Below are 20,000 nucleotides of genomic sequence, written 5' to 3'. Positions count from 1 at the left end.
AATGATGATGATGATGATGATGATCAAAGTCATAAATAATCTAAAAACACGATTGTAAAGAAGACAAAACCTATCCAATTAGATACATTCTTTGTGGTGATTAATTTCTTAAGGTTGTTCAAGATTGTTGCTGTTTTTCCTTTGTCTTAATTAGTTAAAACCATTACCAATATTCTGTTGTTGTTTAGTGGAGAGCAAGCAATCTCCCTTTGCCAGTTTTTGTGTGGATTAAAAAAAAAAGGGTCCTCTTTCAAAGCTGTTGTTTTCTGGGTATTAACTCCAAATTTATCCCCTTCTGTTCATTCTCAAAAATCTACCCATTTTATTTTAAAGGAATCTTTTAGGGCGCAGGAGTGGCTGTGTGGTGAGTATCTTGCTTAACCAACCACATGGTTCTGGGTTCAGACCCACTGCGTGCCACCTTGGGCAAGTGTCTTCTACTATAGTCTCGGGTCATCCAAAGCCTTGTGAGAGGATTTGGTAGATGGAAACTGAAAGAAGCCCATCATATATGTGTATTTGCCCCCCCCCCCCCCTCCCCCCTAACATCACTTGACAACCGATGCTGGTATGTTTACATCCACGTAACTTAGCAGTTCGACAAAAAAGAGACCGATAGAATAAGTACTAGGCTTACAAAGAATAAGTCCTGGGGTTGATTTGTTTGACTAAAGGCAGTGCTCCAGCATGGCCGCAGTCAAATGACTGAAACAAATAAAAGAATAGTGTATATTAGTGGTTCTCAACTGAGGTCCATGTAAAATTTTGCTGTTGAAATTTATCTGCAATTAATTAATTATACATGATTAATACAGAAAATATTTAAATAATTTTTTGAATACAATTCCTAATAATAATTAATTGTAAAAAATATAATCTGAATAGAATAGGAATCCAAAGGTTCATCATTATCATCATCATCATCATTTAACATCTGCTTTCCATTCTGGCATGGACTGGACGGTTTGAGGACTGGCGAGCCAGTAGGCTCCAATCTGATCTGGCAGAGTTTCTACAGCTGGATGCCCTTCCTAACACCAACCACTCTGAGTGTGTAGTGGGTGCCTTTAATTGCCACCAGCACAAGGGCCAGTCAGGCGGTACTGGCAACGACCATGCTCGAATGGTGCTTTTTATGTGCCTCCGGCATGGGAGCCAGTCCGTGGTCCTGGCAACAATCATGCTCAGTTGGTGCTCTTAAAGTTCCACTGGCACGAGTGCCAATCAAGCAGTACTGTCATTGGCTACAGGTAAAAGATGGTTGAGAACCACTGGCACAGGTGTGGTTAAGATGCTTCCTTCCCCATCCTGTGGTCTTGGGTTTACTTCCATTGCCTGGCACTTTGGACAAGTGTCTTCTACTATGTCCTTGAGCTGACCAGTTCCTCGTGAGTGAATTTGGTTGATGGAAACTGAAAGAAGCCCATCACACGTGTGTGTACCATTGTCTTGATACCAGATGGTGGTTGTAAATGAGCATCGTCATCAAACTACAAGCGAGGTTGTTCATTTTCAGTCTTCCTTAAAAAAAAAACATGCCTTGCAAGGGGGGATAACCTTGCTGGGAAACCAGTAATGGTTGGTGACAGGAATGGCATCCAGCTGTAGAACATCTGCCTCACCAAATTCCATCCAACCCATGCAAGCATGGAAAAGCAGATGTTGAATGATGAGGAAAGAATAATCTTCATGTTGATAATTTATTTGCAGATGTTCGTTAGCTTTATTGTGTTTGTTTAATTCCTGTTAAACTTTTCACTCTTTATAACTGACAATGTGCCAAGTACACTCTGTAAAGTGGTTGACAAATAGAACAATGCAGAAAGAACTGTTTAATTCTTGCCAAGGACAGGACAACCTCTCTGGTGTTGGTGCCATGATAAAATACATCCAGTACACTCTGTAAACGAGTGTGCAGTAGGAAGGACATGTGGTTGTGGGATTGTGGTTTCGATTCCCAGACCGGGCGTTGTGAGTGTTTACTGAGCGAAAAACACCTGAAGCTCCACAAGCCTCCTGCCCGCAGGGGGTGATAGCGAACCCTGTTGTATTCTTTCACCACCACTTTCTCTTGCTCTTTCTTCCTGTTTCTGTTGCCCCCATATTTCAAAGGGGCCAGTCTTGTCACACTCTGTGTCACGCTGAATCTCTCTGAGAACTACATTAAGGGTACACGTGTCTGTGGAGTGCTCAGCCACTTGCATGTTAATTTCACGCTGTTCTGTTGATCGGATCAACTGGAACCCTCCTCATCGTCCTAACTGATGGAGTGCCATGATGACTGTGTAGAAAGCATGCCAAACATGGACATACAAGTGAGATATGGCTCCCAACCCATCTCTAGGGAGTGGAGCAGTAATTCCAAAGAACTGACTTGACCTACCCATTGCAAGAATGGCAAATTGAATGTTATAACGATGATGATGATGATGATTTCCCTGTGCCTACATGGAAAAGCAGACTTAAAACGATGCTGTATTGGCTCACCTGCTTCGCTTTGTTTATACACTTTTGTTACAAGAACGTGTTGGAATGTAAGACAAACAGCCATGGCTGTGATCATTATTCTCTAAAATGGGAAGCTATGCAAAAGAATATATTTATAGAGTAACAAGGAAACGAAAGAAAAAAAAAGACAAAAAGAACATTAATAGAATAAACAGCCAAAGCTGGTTTTATTTCTGGAGGAATTTTGTTAAAGTTATGGCTTGGCTGTGTGTTTAAGAAACTTGCTTCCTAACCATGTGGTTTTGGGTTCGATCCTACTGTGCAGCACCTACTATAATGTGTGTGTGTGCCCTTGTCTTGATATCATGTGGTAGTTGTAAACCAGTGATATTTGTTCCCAGTTTTTCACAAAACCCGTCTGGCCACGAGGAAATATTAATCTTGCTTGAAAAGTTGGTGAGGGTTGTCGACAGGAAGGGCATCCAGCTGTAGCAAATCTGCCTCAAAATTCCATCCAACCCATGCAAGCATGGACAAGTGGACATTAGATGATGATGAGGATGATGTTAGTCTCACTACATAAGTATCATTAATTAATTTTTTTTCACCTCCAGTATCCTGTGGTGGCACTAACTTATTTTCCGTGCAGATGACATCCCTGGGTAATTGTCAGACCTGAAATATATTTCTGGTATTTCTTGACTTTGGTTGGGGTCTTGAAGGTCACATTAAAGAAGCTAACTACATCATCATCATCAGTTAATGTCTGTTTCCCATCTTGGTATGGGTTAGTTGGATTGATAAGGGCTGGCAAGGCCAGGAGCCTCACTAGATTCCATTGTTTGTTTTGGCATGGTTTCTACAGCTGGATGCCCTTCCGAATGCCAACCACTTTACAGAGTGGACTGGATGTCTTTTACGTGGCACCCACGCCAGTGCTTTTTGTGTAGCACCAGTACTGACAGGGTCACCAAGTACCTGGTATGACCCCCCCCCCCAAAAAAAAACCCCTCTCGACTGGGTGAGCAGGGGTGACTTTGTCCCAGTTGCTGAAGTGTAGATACATGGCTGCCCCAGTTGGAAAACCAAAAAAATGAGTTGGCGATAAAGACAGTGATAAGTGAGAGAAATGATGGTGGGGCTGTCTGAACCTTCCCTCAAGGGACATTGGGGGTGGTGAGAATAGGTGAGGTGTTATTGAGGTGGGGTAGGATGAAGGGACTTTGTATAATAACCCCTTTTAAATTTGCTCTTGTCTCTCCTGCTTCAGTTGAGATTTCTCAGAATAAATGGAACTGGATCCCCAGTGCAGATGTTTATTGTCGAAATAACTTCAAATGGGTGACTGGTCGGGAATAATATTCAGACAGGTAACAAGAATTTGTGCTTTGCAAGAAAAAATTTTTCTAAGAAGAAAACAACAGAATTTTTTAAGTGTCAGAATGCCAAAATTAGAATTGGCAGCTTCTTTTGCTGCTTGTTTTTGTTTTGTCTTTTTTTTTTTTTCTTTTTTTAAGGAAATCTAACATTTCTTCATGACTAATTTCATTGTTTTTGACATTGTTCAAGGTTTATATATCTATTATGCCAAGTATGTTTGTGAGTGAGTGTGAGAGAGGGAGGGTGTGAATGTGAGAGAGAGTGTGAGTGAGTGTGAGAGTGAGGTTGTGAGTGAGAGAAACTAAGAGTGAGTGAGTGAGTGAGAGAAACTGAGAGTGAGTGTGTGAGAGAGTGAGAGTGAGTGAGTGCAATTAAGCTAAATCTGTAATATTGATTGTCTTCTTTAAAGTTGTCCTTAATTGTTGTGTTTGGCAAACCTTATAAAGAATCTAGAATCGGTCAGTTCTTTCACTTGTTTTAGTCATTGGACTGCAGCCATGCTGGAGCACCACCTTGAAGGGGTTTTGTTAAACAAATTAACCCCAGTACTAATTTTTTTTCACTTAAGTCTGGTACTTGTTTGTCTTTGCCAGTGTTAAGATTTAGAGGGACACAAACAAACCAACACCAGGTGTCAAGTGGTGAGGGAGACAGACACACAGACATACATTCAAAGACACTTATGATTAGCTTCCACAAAGTTTCTGTCTACGAAATTCACTCTCAAAGCATTGGTCGGCCCAGGGTTTTGATAGACTCTTGCTCTAGGTGCCACACAGTGGGAGTGAACCCCAAACCACAGAGTTGCAAAGCAAGCTTCTTTACCACTCAGTCATGCCTTAGAATATTCACAGTCTGCAGTATGAATAACTTAGAACCAGCTGCTGCTAATTATGAAATAAATTAGTAACTTGTGTGTTTATTTATAGATTTATAATGAAATTTCATCATTGCATGTTTTATGATTCTTTTAATAAAGTTCTTTTAAGAAGAAAACCAAACTGGTTTGGTCTGTTGTTGATTAATCCAAGTTAGCAAATGCTGTGGTGTATCTTACAGATCCAGTCTCACAGATCTGCCTACTTCTACAGATGCAGTTTGGCAATCTGCATTGGCTGCATTTTGTTGTTGTTGTTGTTGTTGTTGTTATTTGGCGCCATGACTGCGTGGTTAAGAAGCTTGCTTTCCAATTCCTTAGTTCCAGGTTCAGTTCCACTGTGTGGTACCATAGACAAATGTCTTACTACAGCCCCAGGATGACCAAAGTCTTGGGAGTGGATTTGATGGCTGGAAGCTGAAAAATCTTGTTTATATATGTGTGTATATAGTCTGTGGGGATTGCTTACTTGGATACTGTTTGGTTTTCTTCATAGGTAAAAGGCACCTGTGTTAGTGACCCTTAAAAGGCACCCAGTGCACTCTGTAGAGTGGTTGGCATGAGGAAGGGCATCCAGCCATAGAAACCAAGCCAAAGCAGACTGGAGCCTGGTACAACTTTCCAGTTTGTCATCTCCAGTCAACCCATACCAGCATGGAAAGCAGATGTTAAATGATGATGTTGATGTCACCTATTTAGGCTTCGACGATGCTTGAATATTGGTGTCTGGTTTTGTGAGGTTCTGTGGCACAGCTGTAAGTGCAGGCATCCGTGTGTGGAGTTGGTGTGTCCTCGTCTTGATATATCATGAGTATCTCCATCATATCAGCAGTGTCCTTCGTTGCCCATCTTCTGTGGAAACATGTCTGTCTGGCCCATGGGGGAAATATTACCTTCCTTGGAAACAGCTGAGGGTGGGCAACAGTCAGGGCTTTCAGCTGTAGACATTCCATCTGACCCATGCAAGCATGGAAAAATGAATGTAAAGATTATAAGGATCAGTGATCAAAGACTTAGTTATAACTATCAAAGACTATATTATCCAACAGTTTTGTTTTTTTAAACATTGGGATGTGATTTGCAGGAAACTTAGCTGTTATTTCTAGCAGGTTAAGCAACCATGTAAAGACTTTCTTGTTGGCTTTCCACTGGGTTCTGATGGCACTGACTGTTCAGGTTGACATTGTGGGTGAACTTAATGCAAGGACAACAAATGCTGTTCTAAAATTTGAAGGTGTGACTAGGCGTGGCTGTGTGGTTGAGAAGTTTGCTTCCCAACCACATGGTTCTGGGTTCAGTCCCACTGCATGACACCTTGGGCAAGTGTCTTCTACTACAGCCTCAAACTAACCAAATCCTTGTGAGTGGATTTGGTAGCTAAGTCCTGGGGTCAATTCATTCGACTAAAACATTCTTCAAGGCAGTACCCCAGCATGGCCACAGTCTAATGGCTAAAACGAATAGAAATTAGCAGATAATGGGTTCAGATGTTCAGCACTTGATCCTCTGATCACAGGTTTAGCCTTTAGTCCAACCGGCTCATTATATCGTTGAGCAAGGTACTTAATTTCACAATACCTGTCTACTCAACTGTAAATGAATCTCAGCCAGTTTCTGATGCAGCCCCCCCCCCCCCAACCCCCGTCTTCCTCCAGGTGTCACATTTTGGGGCTGTTTCATTAGCTCCACATGTGAATTGGTTGGCAGCCAAGTGAGTGTCTGTATCTGCTCTGTACTGTATAGGTACCTCAAGCAATTTCCAAAGGTACCTCAGACGATTACCAACAGCATGGTACATGTTGCTGAGCCACACTGACCTGTTTGTGAGTGATGACTGGCGGATTTAGGATTTGAAGATTAACGAGATTACTGATGATTATGTTATCTTTATCTTTCTACTTTTTGTGTTTGTCTGAACTGGGTGTATATGATTATACAGTGTCATTATCATCGTTTAACGTCCGTTTTCCATGCTGGCATGGGTTGGACGGTGTGATTGAGGTCTGGAGAGCCAGCGGCTGCACCAGGCTCCAATCTGATCTGGCAAAGTTTCTACAGCTGGATGCTCTTCGTAATGCCGACCACTCTGAGAGTGTAGTGGGTGCTTTTTACGTGCCACTGGCATAGGTGCCAATCAGGTGGGCCTGGCATCGATCATGTTCAGATATTGCTTTTTATGTGCCACTGGCACAAGCGCCAGTCAGTGTTATCTTTAATGTTCTGGATGTTATTCAGAGAGGATTCTTCACCATGCAAACACATCCAGTGCTGTTAGGACTACAGTCATGATTGCCACAAACTCACTCACATGTTCTCCATTCGGTCTTTCAACATGCAGGTAAAGTCCATACAGCAACTAGTTTTTTTATGCAAAGTACACTAGATGCAGGCATGACTGTGTGTTTACCAACCACATGGTCCCAGGTGTCTTCTATAGTCTCGGCCCAACCAAAGCCTTGTGAAATGGATTTGATAGACAGAAACTGAAAGAATAAATATATTCTTTTACTTGTTTCAGTCATTTGACTGCGGCCATGCTGGAGCACCGCCTTTACTCGAGCAAATTGACCCTGGGACTTATTCTTTGTAAGCTCAGTACTTATTCTATCGGTCTCTTTTGCCGAACCGCTAAGTGACGGGGACGTAAACACACCAGCATCGGTTGTCAAGCAATGCTAGGGAGAAAACACAGACACACAAACATATACATACACACACCACACACAATATATATATATATAATATATATATATATATTATATATATATAATATATATATATATATATATATATATATATATATATATATATACGACAGGCTTCTTTCAGTTTCCGTCTACCAACTCCACTCACAAGGCATTGGTCAGCCCAAGGCTATAGTAGAAAACACTTGCCCAAGATGCCTCGCAGTGGGACTGAACCCGGAACCATGTGGTTGGTTAGCAAGCTACTTACCACACAGCCACCCTGCGTTTATATATATATATATAGTGTGTGTTTGTCCCCCCCCCCTCATCATCACTTGAGAACCGATGTTGGTGTGTTTACATCCCTGTAACCTAGCAGTTCGTCAAAAGAGAATAAATCCTATGGTGAATTTGTTTGACTAAAGGTGACGCTCCAGCGTGGCCACAGTCAAATGACTGAAACAAATACAGGAATAAAAGGGTTGTTTTTTTTGTTTTTGTTATTACTTGTTATGGAAAAATGTTCAAGATCTAAACTATTTTTCCGTCGTAAGATGGTAGTTGCTTTTTTTCTGTTAGTTTAAGTGGGATGCCTGAGAGAGTGCTGCTGGTATTTCTGCATTTTTTATACTCTCTTCTCCTTCTGTGTTTCCTCTCAACTACAAACGTAGGAGAAGAGTTGCTGGTGTTTTTCTTCTTTTTTTTTGTCTCCTGTTTGATGATGATGATGGTTGTTGTTGTTGTGTTTGACATTCTCTGGTGTAACTGGTAGGAGTCCTTCTTACTTCATTTGTTTGGAGATAGGTTTCTAGGTGGTTGGTTAGGCTTAGCGATTGAGGCATGGTGGCAGGACGCCTACTGCATGTAAGGCTTTGTGCAGATTTGTGTGAGAGTGAATGGAGGTTGTACAGGTAGAGACTGAAAAGCGTGGGTGTGACAGCTACCCAACCAGTCAGCAGTTTCTGTTCTTTTCTTAAGGTACCATTGCTATGTGATTTGTTTTTTAAGTAAGGTATGAAGTCAGGAGGTTTTGCTGATGTCGCTAGTAGTTGGAGCAGTGTAGGAGGTTGGATAATCATCATCGTTTAATGTCCCTTTACCATGCTGGCATGGGTTGGACGGAGAGCCAGTGGCTGCACCAAGCTCCAATCTGATCTGGCAATGTTTCTACAACTGGATGCCCTTCCTAACACCAGTGTAGTAGGTGCTTTTTGTGTGCCACCGGCACAAGGGCCAGTCAGGCGGTTCTGGCAACGACCACACTCAATGTGAACTCAGAATGTAATTGCAGGCGAAATATCGCTAAGCATTTCGCCTGGCATGCTAATGATTCTGCCAGCTCCTCAGTGATAGTAGGCCCAGCATCTGGAGTAACCATGAAGTCCTTAACTGAGTACCCTCTGTATTTAGAAATGATGGGTTGTTTTCTTGATATGAATTAAGGCTTGAGTTCTTTTTGCTGCTAAGAGACAAGATTGGTATGGCCCCTTGGAAGATACTCTCAAGGTCTCTGGCCATTGAGGTTTAGCATGTATCTAGGTCAACGGTTCTCAACCGCTGCTCCCAGGTCTGCATGCAGCCCTCAAGTATCCTTCCAGAGACCCCTGATCGTCTTCTCTCTATAAATATAATAAATTTTTCTTCAATTGATTGGTATTCCCTTTTTTTTTTTTTTTTTTTAGTGTGTCCCCTAAACAAATCCAGGTTTGGGATCTGGCCCCTGGATATTAGAAAGATTGAAAATCACTGGTCTAGGTTTTATGTGGATGATAATGGCTGTAGAAAGGTTGGGTGGAATAAAGGGTCATCTTCTAACACAAGAGTGGGTGTTGTTGGACATGTAGATTAAGTCCTTGATGTCTAGAAGGGAGGGTGGTGGGAACAAAAGCCAAACGGGGGGGGGGCAGACCAAATAACATACACACTTTTACTTGTTTCGGTCATTGTGACTGTGGCCATGCTGGAGCACCCCCTTAAGTCGAGCAAATCAACCCCAGAACTTACTCTTTTGTAAGCCTAGGACTTATTCTATTGGTTTCTTTTGCCGAACCACTGACGGGGACGTAAACACATCAGCATTGGTTGTCAAGCGATGTTCGGGGGGACAGACATATACATATATACGACGGGCTTCTTCCAGTTTCCGTCTACCAAATCCACTCAGAAGGCTTTGGTCGGCCCGAGGCTATAGTAGAAGGCACTTGCCCAAAGTGGCATGCAGTAGGACTGAACCCGGGACCATGTGGTTGGTAAGCAAGCTACTTACCACACGTTTATTGTCTTTCTGTGGTGTTCAACAATTTTACACTGTATACTTCATGAGGTGTACACCTAACACAACTGGGCATAAGGGAGGCAGAGACCCTCCGAGGACCCCTGTTATATAGCTTAGACCTGTTCACTAATGGTTTAAACCTCATTACCTCTGTCCTTCAGCTCTTGTTCAAATAATTAAGATAATATTAGTCATTGAATTAACACCACCTTTTCCTCACTGCATAATTATTTTTGTCTAATTAGATTGTCCATGCTACTCTGTTAATTATGTTAACTCTAACTTAACTAGGTCAGTTATGCTGGTGGCAAAACCTTTTTGAAAAGCACAATAAATTTTCTTAATTTCTCTTCTAAAAACCTTTGCACTGCTCAGCCTTTTACCGCTCCTCCGCCTCCTGTCATTTCACTTAATTTTCATTATCACCAGTTTTCTTCCCTTTTGGAGATAAACATAGCTCTGTGGTTAAAAAGTTCACTCTGCAGCCTCATGGTTCTAGGTTCAATCCTGCCATACGGTACCTTGGGCAACAGATCTTTTACAGTAGCTTTGGAAATTGTGCAGAAACCTGTCATGTGAAACTCTGGCTTTTGGTTTGATAAGGACCACTGGGGCTTTATATGATCAACTAAAAGTTTTTGATGGGGCTGCTCCAGCTTGGGCACCACCTTCAAAGTCTAGTGACTGAAACCAATAAAAAAAAAAAGAGGTTTTAAATTGATTGTATGAAAAGACACAGGAGTGGCTGTGTGGTAAGTAGCTTGCTTACCAATCACATGGTTCTGGGTTCAGTCCCACTATGTGGCACCTTGGGCAAGTGTCTTCTACTATAGCCGCGGGCCAACCAAAGCCTTGTGAGTGGATTTGGTAGATGGAAACTGAAAGAAGCCCATCATATGTGTGTGTGTCTGTCTGTTTGACAACCGATGTTGGTGTGTTCACATCCCTATAACTTAACAGTTCAGCAAAAAGAGACCAATAGAATAAATACTAAGCTAACAAAGAATAAGTCATGGGGTCGATTTGTTCGACTAAGGGTGGTGCTCCAGTATGGCTGCAAGTCAAATGACTGAAATAAATAAAAAAAAAAGTAATTCAGATTTTTTTCTTTATTTAATCCAGGGAAGCCAACACACGAAACTCTTGGCTTTTGAGTCACTCTGTAACTTCTGATTAAATAAATATAAATGGCTGAGATTGTCTAGTGGCCAGCACCCCATGTTGTAGCTGTGGTAACCCAGGTTCAAATCCTGGTCACAGCAGTCCAACTTTTGCTGGGGCATCATAGCTTTTGGGCTGGAACGCATAAAGGAATATATACTGTATTTTAACGCGTGGCTTAAAATTTGGGAAAAAAGGTTTTGTAAGGGATTCTTATACTATCCATATATAAGAACCTCCCATATTTTTTTAACCTAATTTTTGACAAAAAAGGGTTCGTTATACACATTAAAATAAGATGTGTGTGTATGCATTTTATATATATGTATGTATGTAGTTTTTGTTTGCAAAGACACACCTTACTTCGTCTGCAGATTTCAATTTTATTGACTACCAGGAGCTGCAGCATGGTCTTAACACAGCAGCCATGGAGAAAGAAGAGAGAAATATTGCAGTCTAAACCTCCATCACTTACACTGCCCCCTAATGTAATAATGTTACCCCCTCCATTTTCTTTATTTTGTTTCTCTCCTGAATGCTCTCTGTTTTTAGGGGACGGTTTTGTTTTGTTGTTTTGTTTTGTAGTCTTTTGTAATTTTTCAATGCACTGAAAGCAAATAAGGAAATTGTCACCATCACCTTCCTACAATGTTTTTAATCCTCTTTTCAGCTCACTTTTCACTGAGTAATCTTTTTTTTCTTTCTTTTTTTCTTTGAAAAGAAAGGAAAAGAGAAAATAACAAAAGCAGATTTTAATCTCTGCTGCTGTATTAATCTATTTAGGTTAATATCTTTGTGTATATGTTAGCTTTCCTTACCTGGAAGGAATTTGTACACACACACACATATATACATGTAACTATATATCTATCTATCTATATATATATATATATATATATATATATATACATATTGTGTAGTGTAAGGATGCTGATTGGACAATTCACCAGATTCTCTGTACCTCCAACCTCATCTCTCTCTCTAGCGCCCCCCCCCCATTCAACTTACTTTTTTTTCTCCCCCCCCCCTCCACTTTGCTGGCTTCTATCTTAATATTCCTTCAGTACGCCCCCCCCCCCGATTATTTATTTATTTATTTTTTATTGTGGGGGTTGCATATTTTTGTCCCCTCCCCCCCCGTTACTTCTATGACTGACTGCTACAGCATCTTACTAATGCTTTGTAAAACATTAAACCTTTTGCATGCTTTCAGTCATTAGACTGTGGCCATGCTGGGGCACCACTTTGAATCTTTCAGTCAAATGAGTCGATCCCTATTCGTCTTCTTTTTTTTTTTTTTAACTTGATCCTTATTCTATCAGCCTCTTTTGCTGAACCGCTAAGTTATGGGGACATAAACACACCAACACTGGTTGCCAAGTGGTGTGCTGGAGGACAAACACAGATCATCATCATCATCATCCTTTCTTGTGCTGGCATGAGTTGCGTGATTTGACTCAGAGCTGGGAAGCAAGAGGGCTGCACCAGGTTCCAGCCGGGTTCGGCATGGTCTCCGTGACTGGGTACCTTCTTAATGCCAACCACTTTACAGGGTGTGCTGGGTGCTTTTTACGTGGTGCCAGTGCAGGGCTCCTGCTGGCCAAACCTCTTCAGGAGTATCAGCGAGTGGCATTAGAGGACAGGCCTTCTAGAGTACAGCAAGGCAACGGTTACCTTGGTCTTTTGTCATCTCCTCTGTAAGGTTGTCCTGAGGTCATCTTTCAGTACTTCATCCTATATCTTCCTGGGTTTACCTCTCCCACACACACACACACAACGGGCTTCGTTCAGTTTCCATCTACCAGATCCACTTGCAAAGCATTGGTCAGCCTGAGGCTACAGTAGAAGACAAATGCCCAAGGTGTAGTGGGACTGAACTCAGAACCATGTGGTCGAGAAACAAACTCCTTACCGCACACCCATGCACTTTTTTTGTTTTTCCTTTCCCTCATTCCATATTTGAAACCAAAGACATCAAATAAATAAAGCTGATCTCCGTAGCTATAAAGGTGCCTCGGAGGAAAATAATAAAACTAAAGAAGAACCCAGGCATATGGCGTAGGGGTTAAGAGCATGGGCTACTAACCCCAAGATTTTGAGTTCGATTCCAGGCAGTGACCTGAATAATTGTAATAATAATATCGAAAAATATCTTAGGAATAAGAACCCAGGTTCAAAATTTTCCCATGACACCTGGTGAAGGAAGTGTTTGGAGTGCTTACCAACCACATGGTTCTAGGTTCAATCCCACTGCATGACACCTTGGGCAAGTGTTTTCTACTATAGCCTTGTGCGTCTGTGTTTGTCCCCCACCATTGCTTGACAACCAATGTTGGTGTGTTTACATTCCCATAACTTAGCGGTTCAGCAAAAGACACCAATAGAATAAGTACCAAGCTTTTAAGTAAAAACTAAGTCCTGGGGTCAATTCATTTGACTAAAAATTCTTTGAGGCAGTGCTCCAGCATGGCCACAGAGTGAAACAAGTAAAAGAGGGACACATTGGACGATTTAGTCCTGATGTACAAAACAAAAAAAAAGAAAGGAATAGCCATGGTCGGAATGTCTTACCGAGATGAAAATGGAACTAAAGACTCGCAAAAACAATTGAGAAAAAATGTGGCTTCAGAGTCGGAGGAAATTCTTTTAATATTTTATTGGTTTCAGTTATTTGACTGTGGCCACACTGGAGCACTGCCTTTAGTCGAACAAACTGACCCCACGACTTATTCTTTGTAAGCCTAGTACTTATCCTGTCGGTCTCTTTTGCCAAACCACTAAGTTATGGGGATGTAAACACACTAACATTGGTTGCCAAGCGATGGTGGGGGACAAACACACAGACACACACATATGCGACGGGTTTGCTTTGCTTTCAGTCTACCAAATCCACTAGCATGGCTTTGGTTGTCCGAAAGCTATGGTAGGAGACACTTGCCCAAGGTTCCACACAGTGGGACCAAACCCAGAGCCACATGGTTGGAAAGCAAACTTACGGCACACCCATGTCTGCACTTCTGTAGATTGTCGAGATTAATTGGGGTAGAGTGGAAGGAGTGGGTGTTATCTCTTGAAGTCCAGCAACTACACAGAAAGGCTCTATTGTTAGCTTGCAATGTGTATGGTGTGGCTTACATCACACAATGTTTGTTACATTGCTTAGTTTTTATTAAACTATGACGAAGGCCACTGTTCTGAAACGAATGTGCTTTTCAAGTAGTTTTCTTCCCCCCCCCCTTTTTTTTTGTTCAGTTTGGTTGTCAGATTGTTCACATGTGTTGTGTTTATTCATGTACAAGTTGCACCCTTAATTCGGTGCTAATTCTTGGTTCCAAATTTATTCCCTTCATATTGAAGCTTGATATAAGCTTTACCTCATGTATGAGTCACATTCTGGTTATTTCAGCTAAAATCAAATACAAAACAGCATAACTTATGCATGAATAAATGCAGAGTATATCTGTCTCTGTGTGTGTGTAGATCGTTTGAAGTGGTGTACAGATTTTATTTGAGAAAAAATAGGTAGACAGAATTTTGGGTAATTCTTGATCAGCACTTTTGTCCCATTCATGCAGACTCTTCTGACATCTGAAGAGTCTCCGTGAACTGGGCGAAAGTGTCAATACAGAATTATCCAAAATTCTCCTTTTTCTCTTTTGTACATATTTCATTTTTGTATTTGGTTTGCGAAATTCTTTGTGGTCCCTTGACACAACATAGGCACTGGAGTGGCTGTGTGGTAAGTAGCTTGCTTACCAACCACATACTTCAGGTTCAGTCCCACTTCGTGGCACCTTGGGCAAGTGTCTTCTGCTATAGCCTCGGGCCGACCAAAGCCTTGTGAGTGGATTTGGTAGACGGAAACTGAAAGAAGCCCGTCGTATATATGTATATACATGTGTATGTATGTGTCTGTGTTTTTATTGCCCCCCCCCCCACATCATTTGACAACCCATGCTGGTGTGTTTACATCCCCATAACTTAGCAGTTTGGCAAAAGAGGCCAATAGAATAGGCTTACAAAGAATAAGTCGTGAGGTCGATTTGCTCAACTAAAGGCAGTGTTCCAGCATGGCCACAGTCAAATGACTGAAATAAGTAAAAGAATAAAGTGTGTGTATACATACATATATATATATGTGTGTGTGTGTATGTATATATAATACACGCACTTTTGTATGTCCTTCAGCTTTCGTAACAATGGTCTTTCTTTCTGCTGCTTCTTCTCTAAATATTTGAACCCCTGAGACAAACTCCATTAATGTTAAAATAACTTAAAAGCTATTTCGGTGAAAGCTTTCTTCCAGTCCCGGCTGCATGGCTGCCTGTCAGCCTCTGCTACAGCTATTACAAATGGAACAGGCTGGCTCAGGTATTTACATTCTTTACCTTAGAACAGCGACTTTCTTTTGATTTTCTTTATATTTTTATTAATGCTATGTACTTCCATTTGCAAAGCCCCAACCAACTATCTTCCTCCGATCTTTTCAAATCTTATTTACACAATTTACAAGCACCAGTAACCTAACTCTGACTTGTGCTTCTCTTTAAATCTTACCTCCCTCTCCTAAGCACACCTCCCCCCTCCACTATACGTTTCACTGACTCCCCTCCTTCTCCCTCCCTCTCTTTTCTCTGACTCACATAACTGCACACACACACACACACACACGTTTTATACCTAAGTGTGAAACACCAATTGTACTAAATGTCAGCCGACCAAATTCACCTCTTTCGTGTTGTCTGATGTGTAGTTTTATTATTTTTTTAATTCTTATTTTTCTTTCATTTTCTAGAATCCAGATGTAAATGAAGAAATTTCAGGCCGATGCCCCATCCATTATGCTGCCGACTACGGACAAATAGAGATCATGAAATACTTAGTTACTAAAGGAGCCGATATCAATGTAAGTACTTCTGAACTGTTTCTCTAACTTGTAACTCCAAATCTTATCACTCATACAAACGTTCTTTTACCAATTCCAGCCCCTGAATTGTGGCCATGCTGGAGGGACCAGTACAGCCATCAAAACAATTCTTAGTTTCTCTCGTGTTTTGTTTTTAATCGTTTTAGGTTCTTTAACTCTTCTAATCCTGTCGCTTGTTTCCCTTTGCAACTCATAAAACCCAATTGATAAACCAGCTTTTTAAGACATTTGCAAATAAACACACCTGATGCAGAAATATTTCTCACTGCTTCACTTTTATCAATTTCTGATGTTCATCATCATAATTTAGCATTGGTTGTCCATGGCATTGGTTGGATGGTTTGATCTGGGTTGCGGAGCTGCACCAGGCCCCAATCTGATTTGGCATGGTTTCTACGACTAGATGCCTTGCGCAAAATATGAAATACAAAGTGTAAAAGTAAATTTTTCTTCTTGGGAATATTATCTTTTACCTCTTCATTTCACTCCTTAGACTGTGGTTCGTGGCAGGACACTGCCTTGAAGAGGGCTTAGTCAAACAATTCAGAGTACCAGTTTTTTTTTTTCGTCATCATCGTTTAGCGTCCGCTTTCCATGCTAGCATGGGTTGGACGGTTCAACTGGGGTCTGAGAAGCCAGAAGGCTGCACCAGGCTCTAATCCGATCTGGCAATGTTTCTACGGCTGGATGCCCTTCCTAACGCCAACCACTCCGTGAGTGTAGTGGGTGCTTTTTACGTGCCACCAGCACAGGTGCCAGATGAGGCTGGCAAACAGCCACGATCGGATGGTGCTTTTTACGTGCCACCAGCATGGGGGTCAGGCGATGTTTTTGAAGTCTGGTACTTATTCTATCATGTTCCATTGCTGAACCTCTAAGTTATGGAAATGCAAACAAACCAGCAAGGGTTGTCAAGCCATAGGTAGGTGACAAGCACACACACACACACACCACACAGTTTATATCTACCAAATTCACTGATAAGGCACTGATAGGCTTGGAGCTGTAGTAGAAGACACTTGCCTAAGGTACTGTGCAGTGGGACTGAACCTAAAACCATGTGGTTGCAAAGCAAGCTTCTTAACCACACGTCCATACTTGCACCTAATATATATACCCTAATACACACACACATGCTGTATGAAATTTTTAGTAAAACATACTGCAAAAACTAGTGAAATGCAGCAAAAAGTGAGTAGGTAAGTAGCTTGCTTCCCAACCACATGGTTCTGGGTTCAGACCCACTGCATGGCACCTTGGGCAAGTGTCTTCTACTATAGATTCAGGCCAACCAAAGCCTTGTGAGTGGATTTGATAGATGGAAACTGAAAGAAGCCCATTGTGTGTGTGTCTCTGTCCCCCCACCATCACTCGACAACCAATGTTGGTGTGTTTACATCCCCATAACTTAGTGGTTCAGCAAAAGAGAACAATAGAATAAGTACTAGGATTACAAAGAATAAGTCCTGGGGTCGATTTACTTTACCAAAGGTGGTGCTCCAGCATGGCTGCAGTCAGATGACTGAGACAAATAAAAGAATAAATTAAATTAACAGACAAGGAATCGAGATCTTGATTATAGAAGAAAAATATTCTTTTACTTCTTTCAGTCATTTGACTGTGCCCATGCTGGAGCACCACCTTTAGTCGAACAAATTGATCCCTGGACTTATTCTTTATAAGCTTAGTACTTATTTTATCGGTCTCTTTTGCCAAATCACTAAGTTACAGGGACGTAAGCACACCAACATTGGTTGTCAAGGGACAAACACACACGTGTATATATATACACACACACAAACACACGATGGGCTTCATTCAGTTTCCGTCTCCCAAATCCATTCACAAGGCCTTGGCTATAGCAGAAGACACTTGCCAAAGGTGCCACACAGTGGGACTGAACCTGGAACCATGTGGCTGGGGAGCATGCTTCTCACCACACAGCCACTCCTACCCCTATATGAAAATTTCCCTTATATTCTTTTCAACTAAAAGAAATGTGAGGAGAGGACTGTCACTTAATTTATATAATTTACAAGAAATTGTGTTATAAGTTGCTGATAACTGTAACGGTCATTAGAGGTTTCCATGGCAACTAAATGTATGATCTGATAAAATAATGTTTTTATATCAAGTACAATCCCAAAATTAGGCCGTCTGTTGGCAAGCATTTTTCTTTTTTTTTGCACCAGTTGTCACATGATATTTTGTGAATAGAGCTTAAGGGATTAAGCAGTTTGGGCCCTGCTGAATCATCATTATGCTTTCCAGTTTTTAATTTTTTATTAAATACATTCTATATTTCTGCTATTACAAGGTCTTCTGTCCCTTTCTCTCTCTCTCTCTCTCTCTCTCTCACACACACATACACGCACACACCTTCATATTCACTGTAGGCACAGGCATGGCTGTGTGGTTAAGAAGCTCTCCTTGCAACCATGTAGTCTCAGATTCAGGCCCACTGAGTGATAGCATTTTGGGCAAGTGTCTTCTGTAGCCCTGGGCCAACCAATGCCTTGTGAGTGAATTTGGTAGGTGGAAACTGTGAAAGTCTATGTATACATACACATTTGAGAGTGACAAAAAAATGAGGCAATGTGGTTGTGAGATGTGCTAGAAATAAGACAAACCTCCTTTAAATTTCATGCCTTTCTTGTCTGAAAATATTTACTTTTTTTTTTCCTACTGAAAAGGCCTTGAGGTTTTGTAAGTGCATAAGGCAAAAAAATTAACTAAAATCAGTCTGGTCGAGTAGAAGATGGGGGTGAGATTTTTAAAAAATCATAAATTTTCAAAAAGATTTTCATGAAAAGATGTCTATTTCGAAGGCCATAGTGGAAAAAGAAGTTGGAAAAATCCCTGTCAAAACAGAAAATCCAACTTATGTGGCCATTCTAATCCAAAATTCTGCGCAGGTCTGTGTTAAGCATTAACAGGGACATTGGTTGGACTAACATCCTATCCTTGTTGATTTAAAGTTTCCAGTACTTGATATGTTTGTGAATTATGGTGTTGAAATTGACTGATTAGAAAAAGCAAACTTTCTCTCATACCTCACTCTTCCCCCAGCCATAAAGTTTCCCTTCCCCACTTGAAGTTTATAGCCATGCAAACACCATGGCAGCTTCACTACTGCCAGTGGCATGAAAAAACCCCCCACCCAATACACATTATAAAGTGGTTGGTGTTAGGAAGAGTATCCAGTCATAGAGACCATGCCAGAGCAGACAAATGGAGCATGGGGCACATTTTAGGGCTCGTCTGAGTCTGTCAACCATGCAACCCATGTTAGCATGAAACATGGCCATTAAATAATAGTACATTATTTACATTTAACGGATATTTGTCCTCATCTCGTTTGTTGTTAACATGTTTCAGCTGATATACCCTCCATCCTTCATCAGGTGTCTTGGGAAAATTTCGAACCTGGGTTCTCATTCCTAAGGTATTTTTCGATGTTATTATTATTATTGTTCAGGTCACTACCTGGAATCAAACTCGGAATCCTGGGGTTAGTAGCCTGTGCTCTTAACCACTACGCCATATGGCCATGGGCAATTATGGAGTGAATAATAATAATAATAATAATGATAATATCGAAAAATACCATAGGAATGAGAACCCAGGTTCGAAATTTCCCCAAGACACCTGATGAATCCTGGAGGGTACATCAGCCAAAATGTTGTGTCCACAACAAACAAGATGAGGACAAATATCTGTTGAACGTAAATAATGTAAATAATTCCTCATCCCTTAAATATAGAACTGTAAATAATAGTTATCATGATGATGAGAGTGAAGAAAGTAGTAGTAGTAGTACTACTATTACTACTACTACTACTATGTGTTGTAGGAGTGGGTTAAAAATTGGGCAATAAACCTGGAATGTTTCTTAGCTGATGTAATACTTTCAGCGCCATCCTAGTTAAGGATCGGTAGGTATGTTGATCCTTAAGGTAAGGGACCAGAAAATCTGGTTGCTAGGTGAAGGCAGGAAGGCTTGCAGGCTGTGTATTGTAAGAAGGGATCTTTTGCTTTGTGGATGGCAAACTTTAACCCTTTCGTTACTAACCGGGTTGAAACCACCTCTGGCTCTGAGTACAAATGTCTTGTTTTCATAAGTTCTGAATTAGAATCTTCCACCAAACCTTAGTCACAATTTATGTTCCTAACACTAGCTTAATTATAACTAAGTTATGTTACTAAATTCTTTGTTATATTTAAAACTAGCAGTATCGCCCGGCG

The 20,000-nt window shown here is 41.1% G+C and overlaps 1 protein-coding gene across 1 annotated transcript in view; it reads left to right on the top strand.

The window, feature by feature from the left end:
- The window catches only part of LOC115214038 (myotrophin), a 40,985-nt gene that overhangs the window by 10,005 nt on the left and 10,980 nt on the right, over positions 1 to 20,000 (top strand). The window contains exon 2 of the mRNA XM_029783061.2: positions 15,624 to 15,734. Coding sequence (XP_029638921.1) covers positions 15,624 to 15,734 — 111 coding nt within the window. The remainder of the gene's footprint in view (positions 1 to 15,623; positions 15,735 to 20,000) is intronic.

Source organism: Octopus sinensis, linkage group LG7 (assembly GCF_006345805.1).
Source record: "Octopus sinensis linkage group LG7, ASM634580v1, whole genome shotgun sequence".
In the NCBI taxonomy this organism is placed as follows: domain Eukaryota; kingdom Metazoa; phylum Mollusca; class Cephalopoda; order Octopoda; family Octopodidae; genus Octopus; species Octopus sinensis.
The sequence above is the reverse complement of the archived record's forward strand: the minus strand, read 5'-3'. Positions and strand labels throughout refer to the sequence as shown.